The following is a 16,331-nucleotide window of genomic DNA, read 5'->3' as shown; positions in this document are numbered from 1 at the left end:
GCTGCAAGTCAGTGTTTCTCTGTACCTTTACCATGTAACCATATAACAATTACAGCACGGAAACAGGCCATCTCGGCCATTCTAGTCCGTGCCAAACGCTTACTCTCACTTAAACCCACCGACCTGCACTCAGCCCATAACCCCCCATTCATTTCCTGTCCATATACCTATCCAATTTTACTTTAAATGACAATATCAAACCTGCCTCTACCACTTCTACTGGAAGCTCGTTCCACACAGCTACCACTCTCTGAGAAAAGAAGCTCCCCCTCGTGTTACCCCTAAACTGAGGGGAACTGAGATCTCTGCAAGGATTCAGACCTGGACTGAATGTCAGTCTGTGAACATCTGAATGTGCGGAATGGCGATATTTTGGCCGATATCTCCCCCTCCCCTTTAATGGTCGTGCTCCAAGTTTAATTCTCAACGGCTTGAACGAAATTGGAACCAGTCTCGCGCTCTGTTACGTCCGAAGCGGTCCAGTAGTGATGTCATTCCACCTCATGTCCCCCCACTACTTTCAAATCTCTTACTATCTTTCCTTTCAGTTAGTCCTGACGAAGGGTCTCGTCCCGAAACGTCGACAGTGCTTCTCCCTATAGATGCTGCCTGGCCTGCTGTGTTCCACCAGCATTTTGTGTGTGTTCGCTGTAACTCCTGTTTATTTCTGCCTCTGCCTCATGAATGGTCCCGAGTTCATCCAGCTCCAGCTCCAGTTCCCTAACACGGTTTGTCAGGAGCTGCAGCTGGATGCACCTTTTGCAGGTGTAGTCATCAGTGACAGCTGTGCTCGCCCTGACTTCCCACATACTGCAAACGGAGCACTCGACTGCCCTAACTGCTGCCTGCATTACCTACTCCTAAGCTAATTAAATTAATTAAAGGAGCTTACCCGGCCTTACCTCACTTGGAGTGAAGCTCGAACTCAGCCTCTGCTCGCTTTTTAATTTTCCCCGTTGATCTCAGAGGCCGACATTCACGTGCTTGCGCAGTCGTGCCCTGTTCAAACCTCGCCTCTGCCTGATTGAGCCAAAGCCGTCCCACTCTGCCTTAGTCCGCTCCGACGATGCCCGCTGTATATGGCGGTCTTTCTTTTAAACCTTTGGCGCGCTACGTCACGCGCCTGCGCAGTCCAGCCTCTTTGCCCCGATCAGTTAAAGAAAACTTCTCTAAAAGCTGCTTTTCTTCTTCCCTCTCTGCCTCATGCTTCGATTTAAAAGACCGTTGAAAAATCCCTTTCCTGTTTTAAACCTTTGGCGCGCTACGTCACACGCCTGCTCAGTCCAGCTTCTTTGTCCCAATCAGTTAAAAAAAAAACGGCTTCTCTCTGAGTTGTTTTTCTTCTTCCCTGTCCTCCTCCTGCTTTGATTTAAAAAAGCTGGTTGGGGATGGAAGTCTGGTCGCGACCGAGAACGATTCGTTGCATGGGAGCTGTGACTAGCTCCATCTGTAAAAGGATCTCTTCGACCGTGATCCCCCCACTGCGAGCCCGGTGCAATAACTCATCATTCCCCGGATAAAACACTGCCTTCCGGAACTCCTTCTTGGTGGTCAAAATACCGCCTTTCGCAACCAAATGCTCCATGCCCTCCACTCATTGTTCCATACTGATACCAGAATGCAAAATACATTGCACCCCGCGTTCATCTAAAGGCTGATTTATACTTGTACGAACGGGCCACGCCACATGCTACGCCATGGCCCTGATTTTCACTGCTGCGTAGCTCTACGCCGTAGCCAGCATGCGTTGGTGTGCGCCAAAACGCTAGATGGCGGTGGGGTTTCTATGCCACTGTGCTGAGTTTCGTCATGAGAGACTTGGACGAGGAAATGCATTTCAGACATTTTCTCATGTCGGCAGGTAGATTTGACGATTTGGTTCATCTATTTCGTATCGGTGTACGCACAGCCTACAAACATGGCGGAAGAGTAGCAACCCGAAATGCGATGATACCAAGCTGACCAATCACAGTTCTTGCGCTCTGCGTATCCACGACGCGTGAGTAGCTTTTCTGGAGAGGTGTCGCCACCCTACTGCGTAGGGTACGTGACGCCTACGGCGTTTTTGCGACGCACAAGTATGAAGAGCCTTTAAACCGATCAAAACAGGGCATCGGCCAAGGTTGGAAAGACAGCCGCCTTTGCATAACTCCACAGAGGCGTGCGACTCCCTGGAGACCGGTCCGGCATGCTGGCACTATGTCCAGCAGCGAGTAGAGCAAGGACGGAAAAGGTTGTACCCGACACTACCCAGAAATTCCAAAGCCAGGTAAGGCTCCGTCCGTCCTGAAGATCTCCCAGGCCGTGAGAGTTTGAGACGTCTCAGAAATATGCTCTGACTCCTTACCGAACGAGAATCAAGACGGTAAAGGAAGAGGGAAGTTGTCCCTCTGTTAGTGGGGGAACAACGGTGTTCGTCTCCCTTTCCTTTTTGAGAAAAAAATGGCTCCCTGGCTTCCTTGCCAGTTGGCACAGCTGGGAGATACGCAATTTGCACCCGGCAACAAAACCAGACCAAACTGGCAGAAAAAATCCAAACGAAGCTTTCACATTAAAACAGCCATTCACTCAGATGTCCAAGAGATATTTTGAACTATCTGCAAAGTATATCACGAAATTAATACAGCAGTTTTTCCTCGGTTTCTCCCAGCTGCGCGCTGTGTCTGAACCGGAGAGTGCGTGATGGGATGGTGTGGGTCAGAGCTTCACTACGGGTTGGAATCCGGGTGTGTGCGGAGTGAGCAGCTGCGTGTGTCTGTCCCCGGGATTTTGTGATGGGACGCCGTGGAGTGACCTTCACTCTGTGTCTGACCCTGTCAGCATGTGATTGATTGGTGCGGAGGGAGTTTCACTCAGAACCAGATTGTGGGTGTGTGTGATGGAACGTTGTGGAGTGACCTTCACTCTGTGTCTGACCCTGTCAGCATGTGATTGATTGGTGCGGAGGGAGTTTCACTCAGAACCAGATTGTGGGTGTGTGTGATGGAACGTTATGGAGGGAGCTTCACTCTGTGCCTGACCCGGTAAGTGTTTCATGGGATGGTGCAGAGGGAGCTTCACTGTGTGTCTGACGCAGGAATTTTGAAATGGGACAGCCTGGGGGGATATTCTCACAGTGTGTGACACTAGGATTGTGTGATGGGATCGAGTGGAGGGAACATCACTCTGTGCCTGGCCCCAGGATTGTGGGTTGGGAAAATGCATACGGATCTTTAGTCTTTTCATGACCCCGGGATTGTCTGATGGGATGGTGCGGAGTGAGCTTCACTGTGTCTGACGCTGGCATTGCGTGAATGAACTCTGTGGCTGGAGTCCCCATCCCTCTCCTGTTCGCGGCCTTCGAGGACACAGCTTAGATATGTCACGGTGCATGGGCTTCCAATCTCTTTTGTCATTTATATCTGCGGAAGCAAGGAGAGCAAGCAGGAAGGTGGGAGTCCGGATAGTGCGTCTATCTGGGGTGCAAGGAAGCGGTGGTCAGCGTGGATGTGGGATGGGGTGTGAGGAGTTCCTGGGAACCAAACACTATCAGATTGACGTCCCTCAGCCTGGAGCTGAGACGCTGCTGTACCAGTGTGAGTACCTCAAACCCATTATTGCAGTTCACTAGGTGCAGGGAGCAGAAGTAACCCCAGGTCACTGATTCTCCTCTAATGAGACTCGAGACCGACACCAAGACAGGAAGTTACAGCGGTTTATTGATTTCGTCATGACAAATGCAAATGAAACAATGTGTGAGCTGCTGACGCGCGGGGATAAATAAGCTGCTCCTGACTCATTCACAGTCGCACACAATTAACTAACCGGCGAGAACCAGTGACAGTATGAATTCCGTTTCTCACCGTCACTCTGAATCGGGGAACCGATAATTACAAAATCACACTTCAGCGGCGTAAAGATCGCTGCAGATGCAGGTACAGGGACGAGGCGTTTGTTAACATCACTATATATCGGCCAGACTGCGGAATGACCCGTCCTCAGTAAAGCGAGGAGAAGGATTCTCTTCTCGGATAATCCCACCCCGGGACACTCTTGTCCCTGACTGAACCCCGGCTCCCGGGCTGTTTCTGTGTGTGTAATTTTCCGGGGTCTCACGTGGGTGAGCTCTCGAACTCGGACACCTCCGCAAGCAGCGGCGCTGGACATGAGGAGGAATGACGTCACTACGGGACCTCTTCGGACGTAACAGTGCGCGAGACTGGAGCCAATTTCGTTAAAGCCTTTGGAAATTAAACTTGGAGAGTGGCCATTAAAGGGGAGGGCGAGGAATCAGCCAAAGTATCGCCATTCCGCACATTCAGATGTTCACAGACTGATATTCAGTCCAGGCCTGAATCCTTCCAGAGATCTCAGTTCCATCTCGTTGAACTTACTGAAATCATTGTACCACAGGCTGAAACAGATAGAAGAATAACGATGAAATAAACAGATTACACAACAGTGTCAGTAACAGGGGACTTGGGTTAATATTTCAACAACACTCACAGACAAATATCACCAGAAAGCCCACGGATCCGCTGATAATTTATCACATTGAACATTAACACAAAAACTCACTGGATCCACTCCAGACTCGGATGCGTCCGTATGAGGTGATGCAGAGCGGGGACAGATTGGTCTGTCAGCGAGTTTGCTTGCAGGTCCAGCTCCTTCAGTGATCGGTTTGGACCGAGAGAGGAGACGAGATTCTTGGCACCAGAATCCGTGAGACCGACATTGATCAGCCTGGAGATGAGAGAGAGTGAGTGTGAAGGACACAGAGAGACAGGAGACGGTACAAATCCCCAATGTTTATCAGTAACACAATTACTGATCACATTAATGTTCAGTTGCAGACACCCAGTGACTGTAAACACAATCTCCCACAGTCTGGTACTTACAAAAGTTGCTGTATTTTACACTCCGGGTTCCTCAGAGCCGCAGACAGCAGTTTCACTCCTGAATCTCCCAGTTTATTCTCCCCAAGTCTAAACACAAACAGACAGATTGAGGAACAAAGTGATTCAAACCGTGTGTTTGAGCGCATTTCTGTCACTCGGATATTTCAGGAAACATTAAACTCTTCAGTAAATCACTGATCGGAGTTCCCATCACTGTCAATGTCCCTCACTGCCCAGCTCCAGGGTATTTGCCGAATATCAGTAATTTAGTCTGTGTGACCCTGAAACCGCCACATATTGTGTCTTATTACCCAACTGATAAGTGCTCCTGACGTCAGGGTCGGATGGGACGGGGCCGAAGGGTGGCAGAAAGCGAAAGTGAGGAAGATTTGTGAATCAGAAAGTGTCGATGGGAGATGGTAGAAGTGAAGCCACCTGAGGAAAGGGGATGGGGAAGAGAGAAACTGCAGTAGGAAGAGAGATGTCACGGGTGGAAGGGGATCAGGAAGAGAGTTCCCACGGGAGGATGGGGGATGGGGAAGAGAGATCCCACGTGACGGAGGGGCATCAGCATGAGAGATCCCACAGGAGGAAGGCGATGGGAAAAAGGGATCCCACGGGCGGAAGGGTTTGGGATGAGAGATCCCACGGGAGGAAGGTGGATGAGGATGACAGGTCCCACTGGAGGATACCGATGCGAAGGGATATCCCCCCAAGATGAGGTGATCCAGAAATAGATTGTACGGGAAGGGTGTGGCTGATCTGACGCCCACAATCGGAGGAGGAGATGCGCCCAAAGGGTCTGTGTATCTGGTAGTGAGCACAAGTCACACGGAAGAATTGATGGTGATAGTCACACATCGGGAAGGGCAGGTGAGGACAATCTCACAATGGTATTTCTTTCCGTCTCACTGGGACAGTCTGCTGACGGTCTCTTGTCCTTCACCGGGAAGGGGGTGTGAATCTCTGACCCACCTGCTGCAGTCAGTGTCGGTCTGGGTGTCAGTAGCAGTGAGAAGGAACATTGACAATGGACGTGTCACAGGCAGCGAGAAACACGGCCATTCCTGTGATTTACTACCTTTAAAGCAATGGCCGTTGTTCACTGATCTGATGAAGTCTCCAACATCCCTTCACAAGGAACTACAGAACCCTCCCTTCCATGGGGAGTTACTGACTGATCCCCTGGGCATATGTCACAGTTCTCCACAATCTGATTTACAACAGTTTTACCCAAATTCCTTTTCATTGAAACAACACAATTGAACAGTTTCACAGTTCAGAGTGAGAGATAAATCAAGTTACTGCAACTCCTGGCACTTGTGCAGCACGGGATCCAGCCACTGGATTCCTTTACACTGAATGTCGCAGGCAGTAAGGTCGAGGTGTTTTATTGTATCACAGAGTCCGATGACACGAGATAGGACCGCGCAGTCAGTCGGGGTCAGTGTCATTCCACTGAATGAAAGTTTTTCCACAGATTCCAGTGCGGCCTGAGCCAGTCCACGATTCTGAGACTCAGACAGGTAGCGCAATGCTTTCAGGAGTCTCCTTTTCTCATCTTCAACATCTGTGGTAAAGAGGGCAAATGCAATGTTGGCATTTATTTCAAGGGGAATCGAATGTAAAATCAAGGAAGTAATACTGAGCCTTTACAAGACATTCGTCAGGTCGCAGTTGGAGAATTGTCAACAGTTTTGGGTCCCATATTTAAAAACATAGAACATAGAACATAGAACAGTACAGCTCATTACAGGCCCTTCGGCCCACAATGTTGTGCCGACTTTCAAACCCTGCCTCCCATATAACCCCCCACCTTAAATTCATCCATATATCTGTCTAGTAGTCTCTTAAACGTCACTAGTGTATCTGCCTCCACCACTGACTCCGGCAGTGCATTCCACGCACCAACCACTCTCTGAGTGAAAAAACCTTCCTCTAATATCCCCCTTGAACTTCCCTCCTCTTACCTTAAAGTCATGTCCTCTTGTACTGAGCAGTGGTGCCCTGCGGAAGAGGCGCTGGCTGTCCACTCTGTCTATTCCTCTTAATATCTTGTACACCTCTATCATGTCTCCTATCATCCTCCTTCTCTTAGAAAGGAAGTGTTGCCATTGGAGAGTGTCCAGAGAAGGTTCACGTGGATGATTCCGGGTGTGAAGAGGTTAACATATGAGGAGCGTTCAGCAGCTTTGGGCCTGTACTCAGTGGAATTTAAAAGAATGCATGGGGATCTCCATGAAACCTACCGAATGTTGAAAGGACAAGATAGGGTAGATGTGGAGAGGACGTTTTCTATGCTGGGGGTATCCAGAATTAGAGGGCACAGCCGCAAAATTGTTGGGCGACCCTTTAGAACAGAGGAAGGAAGGAATTGTTTTAGCCAGCGAGTAGTAATTCCGTAAAGATGGCGGCGGAGGCCAAGTCCGTGAATGTATTTAAGGCGGAACGTGATCAGTCATGGCATCAAAGGGTAGGCGAGAAGGCTAGTGGATGGGGTTGAGTGGGATCCAATTCAGCCATGATGGAATGGCGGAAGAAACTCGGAGGGCTGAATGGCCTGATTCTGAATCCGAGCTGTGTGAGACTTCCTTTGCTGGGGCTCGATATTCGAAATGTAAAGGCTTGCTTTCAGTTTTGTCAACTCTCCAGATATTCGGCGCGAGGGAAATATTCGGCTTTCTCTCTGACCGACGGGAGTGTTTGTTTATAAATCTCATAGAGGCCTCTAGGTGCACACCCCGTGGCCCGGAAGGTGCCAGGTGTTGTGCAAAATGCAAATTGATTCCTGTCCTCCAGCTACAGCAACAAAACCCTGTCTCCCAGACTCTAACAGTCTCTAAACAGGCCTCTAATCACACGTATTCAGACTCCTAAAGTGAAAGAAAGACTTTGAGGTTTCCGTTCCATCGCTTACCTTTCAGATGCGCGGGCACTTCAGATAATCCCCGCTCAGTGTCCATGTAGGCGAACTGGCCGTCACCTGTTCAAACAGATTAACCTGCATGAAGTCTGTTCCGTGTAATACTGTAAATTCATCTGTATTTACATCTGTAACACACAATGTATTGTTCACCGTACCACGTTCCCGTATTTCATTCAATATTCTGCTCAGCTCCGGTAAATGATGATGTAGTTTCACAAAGGATTGCCACATCATTCTCTGGGCCCCGGAGCCCTTCTCCATCACCAGATCCAGGAGGAGTCTGGAAGCACCCGCTCGGTTTCCCTTCTCCGCGAGCTCAGTCACCCTCTGTAATGAACAATGGGGAATATATTGAGGAGCGGAAGGATGGGTACAAATCTACCCTGGACATGGACTGACCCAACACGTTCTGCTCGCCACAGATCACTAACAGCCATTGAAGAGTTCATAGTGTGAGAAAATTTTTAAAAGAAGCAAGAGGGGGCAGTGGGGAGTTCCTATACGCCATAGATTGCGGGGTAATTATCTACGGCAAGTTTTAAGTGGAGCACACATAGCATGAATGAGCCAGAAATAGATTGGGGAGTTTAAACATTCTGCCAGAGATGGTTCAGTGAGGAGAGGTGGAGGTTTTAGGTAGATTTTGAGTAGTATTTTACCTCTCCATTTCACGGTTAGATCAGTGGGAAAGCCTGGCAGAACAGTGGAATGCTCTTCCTACATAATGTGGCAAGACACGGAGACCTCTAGTGTCCCTGACAACTGAACCTTCAGGAACTGCGCTGAGGAAATGGAGCTGCAGCTGGATGAACCCAGGATCACTCGGGAGGCTGAGAGGTTGACTGACAGTTTATACAGATAGTGAACGAAATACAAAGGGCAGGACACGGGTAACTGGGTGACAGTCAGAGAGGGGAAAGGGGATGGAGAGACACTGCAGGAAACTCCTCTATACAGGTGTACAGCGATCTGTTTCGGGGTGTGACCAGCAGGAGAAAGCCACAGCAATTATGCCTCCGGCACTGAGATTGGTATTGTGACTCATAAGGATTGAGAAGAGTGAGCTGCATTAATAGGGGAATTCAATGGTTAGAAGAAGAGGACGGATATTCTGTTGACGAGAACACGATTTCTGGATGGCGTGTTACCAAGGTCAGTATATCTAACATCAAGTCTGAAACTTTTTTAAGTGCAGGGTGAGCAGCCGCCGGTCGTGGTTCACATTGGTAACAATGACAAGAGCAGGAAGTGTGAAGAGGTCCTGCAAAGTCAGTTCATGGAGTTAAATGCTGTGCTAAAGGGCAGGACCCCCAGGGTTGAGTTCTCAGACCGCTACCCGTACCGCGTGCTAGTGAGGCCTGAAATAGGACGATGATAGAGTCTGAGTGTGACTGATGAGATGGTGCATGACCGAGGGCTTCTAAAGTTTGAATGATTGGGATCTCATCCAAGCAAGGCGGGACCTGGACAGAGAGGGTTGATTTGCACCCGAACTAAAGGGAGACTGATATTTTTGAAGGAAGGTTTGTTAGCGCTGAGGGTTGCGGGGTTGGGATGGTGCGGGGTGTTAAGCTTGATTTGCAGGATTTGAAGAAACAGAACGGATAGTGGAGTGGTTGTGTGGGAAATACGTTGTTAAGCCGATATACAAAGTCAGGAAATTAAATGTTGAACATAGTGAAACTAATGTTCGGAAATATATATTATTTGAATGCAGGGAGTATTGTAGGAAAGGCAAATCCGCTTGGAGCATTGATCAGCACATTGAATTACAGCACCGTAACCATCAAGGAGGTGGCGTGGGACTAGCAGCTCAGCATTCGTGGATCCATTTGCGTAAGACACGATTCAATAGAGTGAGAGGGATGAAAGAAGGCGGGGGGACATAACTAGTCATGAAAAATGAAACTCAGACAGGGCAAACTAGAGAGCTTGTCTACTGAGGCTACACGGCAGAAACTGAGCAGTAAGAGACGGACGGGATTATGTTAAAGAGCACCCAATAGCCAGTGGGATATCTGAGAAGATCAAATGTGCAGAGAAGTCGCGAGACAGTTCCAAGAAACACAATATAATTCAAACTTTCCATTTAGTAATTGGACACTCATAATTCAAAGATCTAGATAGTATGGTGTTGGTCAAATATGTCCAGGGAAGTTTCTGTAATCAATATTTTGAGGTCATAACTATAGACGGTGCCTACTGGAATTCTATTCGGGAACAGGACAGGGCAGTTGACAGAGGTCACTTTGCATCTGGTGATCACAGTCCTATTAGTTTGAAGATCATTATGAAAAGGGTAGGTCTGGTCCTCAGGTTAAGATTCTATATTGGAGAAAAGCCAGTTTTAAGGGTATCAGAAAGGATCTGAGGAAAGTACATGGTGACCGGATGTTTCCTGGTACAGATATGTTTGATAAACGTGAGGCCTCTGAAACTGAAATTCTGAGAACAATGATTTCGAAAGTATAAATGACCATAAGTAGAGTCTGAATGCCCCTGACAAAATAAAAGGCAAGTGTAAGATGTTTAGGGAAACTTGTTTTTTGGCATATACTGAGGCCCTGGTGAAAAGGAAGGAGCCCATTGCAATTATAGGCAGGAAGAAACAAATGAGGTACTTGATGAGTATAATAAATGCAGGAGTTATGGAAGGAGGAAATCAGGAGGACTAAGGTACGGCATGAGTTTCCTCTAGCAGACAAGGAAAAAACAGAATCTCAAACTCTTCATCAAACAAATTCTGAAGAAAAGTAGACCAACGAACGAAATTGGACCTCTTGAAGTTCATAGTGCTGAAAAATGTGGGGGAGGCTTTAAATCGGTTTTTTGTTGCATTTATATTTTCTCAGGGAGCATGCAGAGTACAGTATTTGGAGTGAGGCGAAACAACAGTGAGATCATGGACTCTATAGTGATTACAGAGAAGGAGGTGTTTGCTGTCTTGAGACAGATTAGGAAGGTTAAATCCCCAGGGTTTTCCTTAATAACTTGTTTGAGGCTAGTGCAGAAATTACAGGAGCTATATACGGAAGATAACTATGCTTCTTCTTCTGTTTGAAAAGGCTTCAAGACTAAGCCAGTGATTTACAGGTTGGTGAGCATAACAGGTTGGTAAAGCTATTGACAGGTATTCTAAGGAAATGGATATGAGTATTTGGATAGACAAGGATTGATTAGGGGTAGTCAACACTAATTTGTACCTGGTAAATCCTGTCTAACCAGTCTGATAGTTTCTCGAGGAAGTTAATAAGAAGGTACTGAAGGCCAGGCAGTGGATGTTTTTTACATGGACTTCAGCAAGTCCCACATGGGACCTTGGTCAAAAAGATTCATTCGCGTGGCATTCATGACACGGTAAGTAGATAGTTTTTACACTGAATTCATGACAGAACCTTGGAGAGGTAGTGGATGTTTTACTATCTGACTGGACGCCTATGACGAGTTGTGTGCTGCAGGTATGACGTTGCTTGTCATATATATAAACCCTCTGGATGATAATGCGGTAAACTCGTCCAGCAAATTTATGGATGACACCAAGTGCATAACGAGGAAAGTTATCAACGCTTGCAGTGAGACCTGTACCAGTGGGGGAAAAAATGGACTGAAAAAGTGACAGGTAGAAGTTAATGAAGATGAAGTGTTCTATTTTGGAGGACAAATCAGAAAAAGACAGATGGTGAGTGGTAGGGCATCGAACAGTACGATAAAACTAAAATATTGGGGCGTACAGATACATTATTCATTGAAAGTGTTGAAAGTACTACTACTACATCGACTCAAGCCTAGGGGGTCGGCTTCGGGCAGAATGCCGGACTCTCCACTCCTCCCTCTCCCTCATCAGTGTGTTCAGTTCATCTACAAGAAGTGCTGCTGTCTTCTACGAGTGTGTTTACCATAGTCTTGGGAGGGCGCCCAGGGCTCATCCTCCCGTGCTTGGGCTCCCATGTGATGACTAGGCTGGCAGGTAGCTCGGATAGCGAAAACAGTGCCCGGCTAGTTACCGTCTTCTCGCCACGATTTTAGTAGTGAACATCGGTAGTTCGTCATAGAACTCGACGTTTGTCATTGACTGTTGCCGACTCACGTCAAGAGCCATCCGGAGCATTCGTGTATAGCATCCATCCAGTGACTTTCGCATGGTCTTGGTGAGTGCCCACGTCTCGCATCAGTACGTGAGAATGGACTCTGTGACTGCTATGAAGATCCTCTTTTCAAGCCCTCTGGTCAGGTTCGACTTCCAGATTTCCTTCATGTTGTTCACAGCCCTCCACGCCAGCGCCTTCCATATCTTTCCGAGTTCTTCTCCGAACACATCATTCTTGACCCGAGCAACCTGAAGCCAAAGACATTCTTAATGGTATCATTCCTTACGGTCTTGAGAGTACCTTCAGCACAGTTAAACGCCATGTACTGTGCCTTTTTAGCTTTTAGGTGAAGTCCAACTTTACTGCACTCAATTTCCACTTCTGTCAGTAGCTGCTGTGTTTTCTCCATCTGGTCAGAGAACAGGACTATGTCATCTGAAAAATCGAGATCTGTGAGCGTAACTGGTCTGACCCTTTTGGTTCGTCCTGTTTTACGGTAAAACGAAGCTTGTCATGATCTTTGGTAGCTTGACGTAGAGCAACGAGCCGGGCACTGTTTTCGCCACCCAAGCTACCTGCCAGCCTAGTCAAAGGACAATTATAAAGATGTAGGGTGCCAGAGAGTCTCCTTGCAGCACACCAGCTAGTAGCTCGCACTCTGCTGTTTCTCCGTCTGCTGATACAACTTTCGCCATGTTTTTGGTATAGCTGGACTCTATTACTCTTAGTAGACGGTGTGGCACTCCGTAAGCTTTCAGGATCTTCATCATTTTACCTCGGTGAATGGAGTCAAAAGAGTTGTGAAAATCGATGAAAGTATGCACGTCTGGTAGGCTGTGCCTCTTGACTTCCTCGATGATTCGACGGAGAGCAAGTTGTGCACTTCTGCCGAAAACCATTCTTATTGAATCTTAGCTTAGGGCCAATGGCGGTGCGAATCCTGTTCAAGATCATCCGATTGTACAGCTTTGCAGGTCAAGCTGACACCGCGATATTTATCTGTCTTCTTGAGGGATCCAGACTTGGGGACTGGGATAATGTTTGACCGTGACCACTGTTGTTGTTTGTCGCCTTTCAAAAGTGCCGTATTACATATGTCCAGCAAGATGTCACCCAGGTCGCAGTTCTTCAGGACATCTGGTGGTATCCCGTCTGGTCCAGCGCACCTGCCCTGTGTCAGTGTACAATATACTTTGCTTTCTTCAGTTGCTCAATGGTGAATGGGCCGTCATCGATGTCAACTTGCGTTAGTATCGTGGGTATGTCCTCTTCTTCTTCCGTGATCGTTTGAGGGCTTCCCAGCAGGTTCTTAAAGTGGGTGAACCATGTCTGGACACCTAGCACTGCTGTTTTACCATTTATTTGACATGATGGGGACTTCTTCCGTCTGCTGATCTCGTTGACTAATCGCCATGCTTCTCCATGCTGCTTGTCTTCATCAGCAGCCTTTACCTCTCTAACTCTCTCAGCTAGTTCCTCTTCCTTCAGTTGGTCGTAGGTGGCAAAGGTAGATTGGGCTGTATGGAGAGATGTTAGGACAAAGGACTTCATATATAAAAGTACTGAATGCAGAAATTGGGATATTATGTTGAAATTGAATAAAGTGTTGCTGTGGTCTATCTCGGAGTACTGTGTGCACAGACCTATACAGTAGATAAGATTGAAAGAGTGCAGAACCCTATGCTCTACACACTCTTCACACATGACTACACCCGCATCTACACCTCCAACTCCATAATTAAATTTGCGGACGATACCACAGTGGTTGGCCTGATCTCAAACGGGGATGAAACAGCGTACAGACTCGAGGTGGATCATCTGACGGAGTGGAGTAAGGACAACGACCTGGTCCTTAACAGTTCTAAAACAAAAGAGATGATCATTGACTTCAAGAGATCAAAGGACAGAGTACACACCCCGCTCCATATACATGTAGAGGTAGTAGAAAGTGTGGAAAACCTAAAGTTCCTTGAAGTTATTTTGTCAAAACAGCCGACATGGAGCACCAACACTTCGCTGCTTGTAAAAAAAAGTGGCACAACAAAGGCTCTTCTTCCTCAGAAAGCTGAGACAGGCCAAACACCCAGAAAATTTGTTGCTTAACTTCTACAGAAGCACAATTGAAACCACCCTGAACGACAGCGCCACAGTGTGGTATGCCAGCTGCACAGCTGCTGAGCAACAAGACCTGCATCACGTGGCGAAGGCGGCCCAGCGAATTGTCAGGATGAAGCACTCAGGACTGGACACCATCTGTTCCAACAGACTCAGGAGGAAAGCTTACCCCGGCCACTCCATGATTGACCCACTGCCGTCCAGCAAAAGGTTCAGGACACTAAAAGCCAGAACAAATAGATTGAGGAACAACTTCTACCCCAGAGCTGTGGCCTCCATCACAACATTCCCACAGAACAATGACTGACACTGTGAGCACGCACAAAGACTCAAATACTTGCACTAATGGCACTTTGTGCATTACTGTGATATTCTGGTGCTGCTGCAAATTATTTTCTGCTTCTTATCTATTTAATACTGTTTTTCAATTACAGTCTTGTTTTTATCTACCGCTTTGTCTGATTGCCTGAGAGGAAGCCAAACAGAGTTTCATTGTACCTATGTATAATGACAATAAAGATCATTCAATTCAATTCAATTCAGTTCAAATCAATTCAACTTCAATTCAGAGTAAATTTACAAGGATCTGGCCAGGATCTGCGGACATGAGAGATATAGGAAGTCTGAATAGGTTAGGACATTATTACCTAGAGTGTCGGAGAATCAGGGGCCATGTGATAAGAGGTATACAAGTTTATAAAAAAAAGTATAGATAGGGTAAACGCAAAAAGGACTTACAAATGTCACAGTCCAGTGCGTGAACCAGTATTCCAGTTCACGGTCCGGGCCGTGAACTCCGTACTCCGATTATCCCTTGTTTCCGTTGGGTGCCATAATAGAGGCACCTGATTCTCGTTTTAAATACCTCTGGGTTCCAGTAATACCTTGCTGGACCGTTCCTGTTAATACTCTGGTCAGTAGCCTCGTCAGTAACCTAGTCCGTAACCATGCCAGTAACCTCGTCAGTAACCTCGTTAGTAACCTCGTCAAATTAACCCGACAGAATGAGACCAGAACCGCTGTATGTTGACCGCTTCGAGGGTTTGCCGCTCTCCTGAGTGGGGAGCGCTATCCGCGTTCCGTGTCCCGTGGCTAAGACGAATCCCGGCTCTGGGTCCTGTATCCAAGGATGAGCCCCGACTCAGTGTTCCGTGTTCTGTGTCTAAGAAGAGTCTTGGCTTTATGTCCTGTGTCCATGAAGGAGCCCCGCTTCAGTTTTCTGTGTCCCGTGTCTAAGGAGAGTCCGAGCCAAGCCAAGCCGACAGCCGAGCCAAGAGCCGGGCCAAGAGCCGAGCCAAGACAAGTCCAAAAGCCAAGCCAGGACAAGCCCAAGAGCCACGCCCAGTCAAGTACAAGAGGCAAGACAGAGTCAAGTCCAAGCCAAGTCCGAGTTAAGTCAAGTCCCTAGCCCAAGTCTAGGTTTTCCGGTTTGTCTCTCTTCATCTCTCTTAATGTTATCATTTTCTCCTCGCGCCTCGGTTTACCTAGCATCCTTAATAAATATAGTCCAGTTCCCAGTAAATTCAGTGTCTGTCTCTTGCGTTTTGACCCGCTACCTCCTCCACTTCCCCCCCCCCCCCCAGCAACAGAACGGTCCTGCCAGACATGGACCCAGCGACACAAGCACTGTCGTTAAACTCTCGCCGTTCAATGCCCATTTGGTTGAAACCATTTCAACCCCTCACCCCACCGGTCCGGGTCGCCGATGATCCGTGCAAGACTGTTGGATCGCCAGAAGGCTCCCATGGGGGGCGGGGCGGGGGGTGGTACAGTCATAATACGGTGGGGTCCGTATTCCGGTTCACGATCAGGGCTGTGGATGCCTTACTCCGGTTATTCCGTCTTTCCCTTGTTTCCGTTCGGTGCCGTAATTGAGGCACCTGATTCTCGTTTGGGGTTGGGAATATAAATAGTTCTGAGTTCCAGTGATTCCGTGCTGGATCGTTCTTGTTAGTACCCTGGTCAGTTACCTCGCCAACATCCTTGACAGTAACTTCGCCAGTATTCTCGTCAGTAAACTCGTCAAGTTAACCCTCCGGAGTGAGACTAGAGCTGTTGTCTTTTGTCCTGTGTCGCCTCGAGGGATTGCCGCTTTCCTAAGTGGGGAACTGTCTCCGTGTTTCGTGTCCAGTGTCTGAGAAAAATTCCGGCTCTGGGTCCTGTATCCATGGAGGAGCCCCGGCTTAGTGTTCTGTGTCCCGTGTCGAAGCAAGAGTCCGAGCCAAGCCAAGTCCAAGAGACGAAAATACACAATGCTGGCAGAACTCAGCAGGCCAGACAGCATCCATTGGAGGAGGTAGCGGTGAAGGGTTTCGGCCCGAA

At 47.9% G+C, this 16,331-nt stretch overlaps 1 protein-coding gene across 1 annotated transcript in view; it reads right to left on the bottom strand.

The window, feature by feature from the left end:
- Positions 1-4,248: 4,248 nt before the first annotated feature.
- The window catches only part of LOC140724376 (NLR family member X1-like), a 36,361-nt gene continuing 24,278 nt past the window's right edge, over positions 4,249-16,331 (bottom strand). Inside the window, exons 5-10 of the mRNA XM_073038822.1 lie at positions 7,962-8,133; positions 7,798-7,863; positions 6,186-6,450; positions 4,881-4,967; positions 4,558-4,725; positions 4,249-4,393 (exon numbers count right to left, since the gene is read on the bottom strand). Coding sequence (XP_072894923.1) covers positions 4,306-4,393; positions 4,558-4,725; positions 4,881-4,967; positions 6,186-6,450; positions 7,798-7,863; positions 7,962-8,133 — 846 coding nt within the window. The 3' untranslated portion in view covers positions 4,249-4,305. The remainder of the gene's footprint in view (positions 4,394-4,557; positions 4,726-4,880; positions 4,968-6,185; positions 6,451-7,797; positions 7,864-7,961; positions 8,134-16,331) is intronic.

The sequence above is a fragment of the Hemitrygon akajei genome, unplaced genomic scaffold (assembly GCF_048418815.1).
Source record: "Hemitrygon akajei unplaced genomic scaffold, sHemAka1.3 Scf000199, whole genome shotgun sequence".
Lineage (NCBI taxonomy): Eukaryota > Metazoa > Chordata > Chondrichthyes > Myliobatiformes > Dasyatidae > Hemitrygon > Hemitrygon akajei.
The sequence above is the reverse complement of the archived record's forward strand: the minus strand, read 5'-3'. Positions and strand labels throughout refer to the sequence as shown.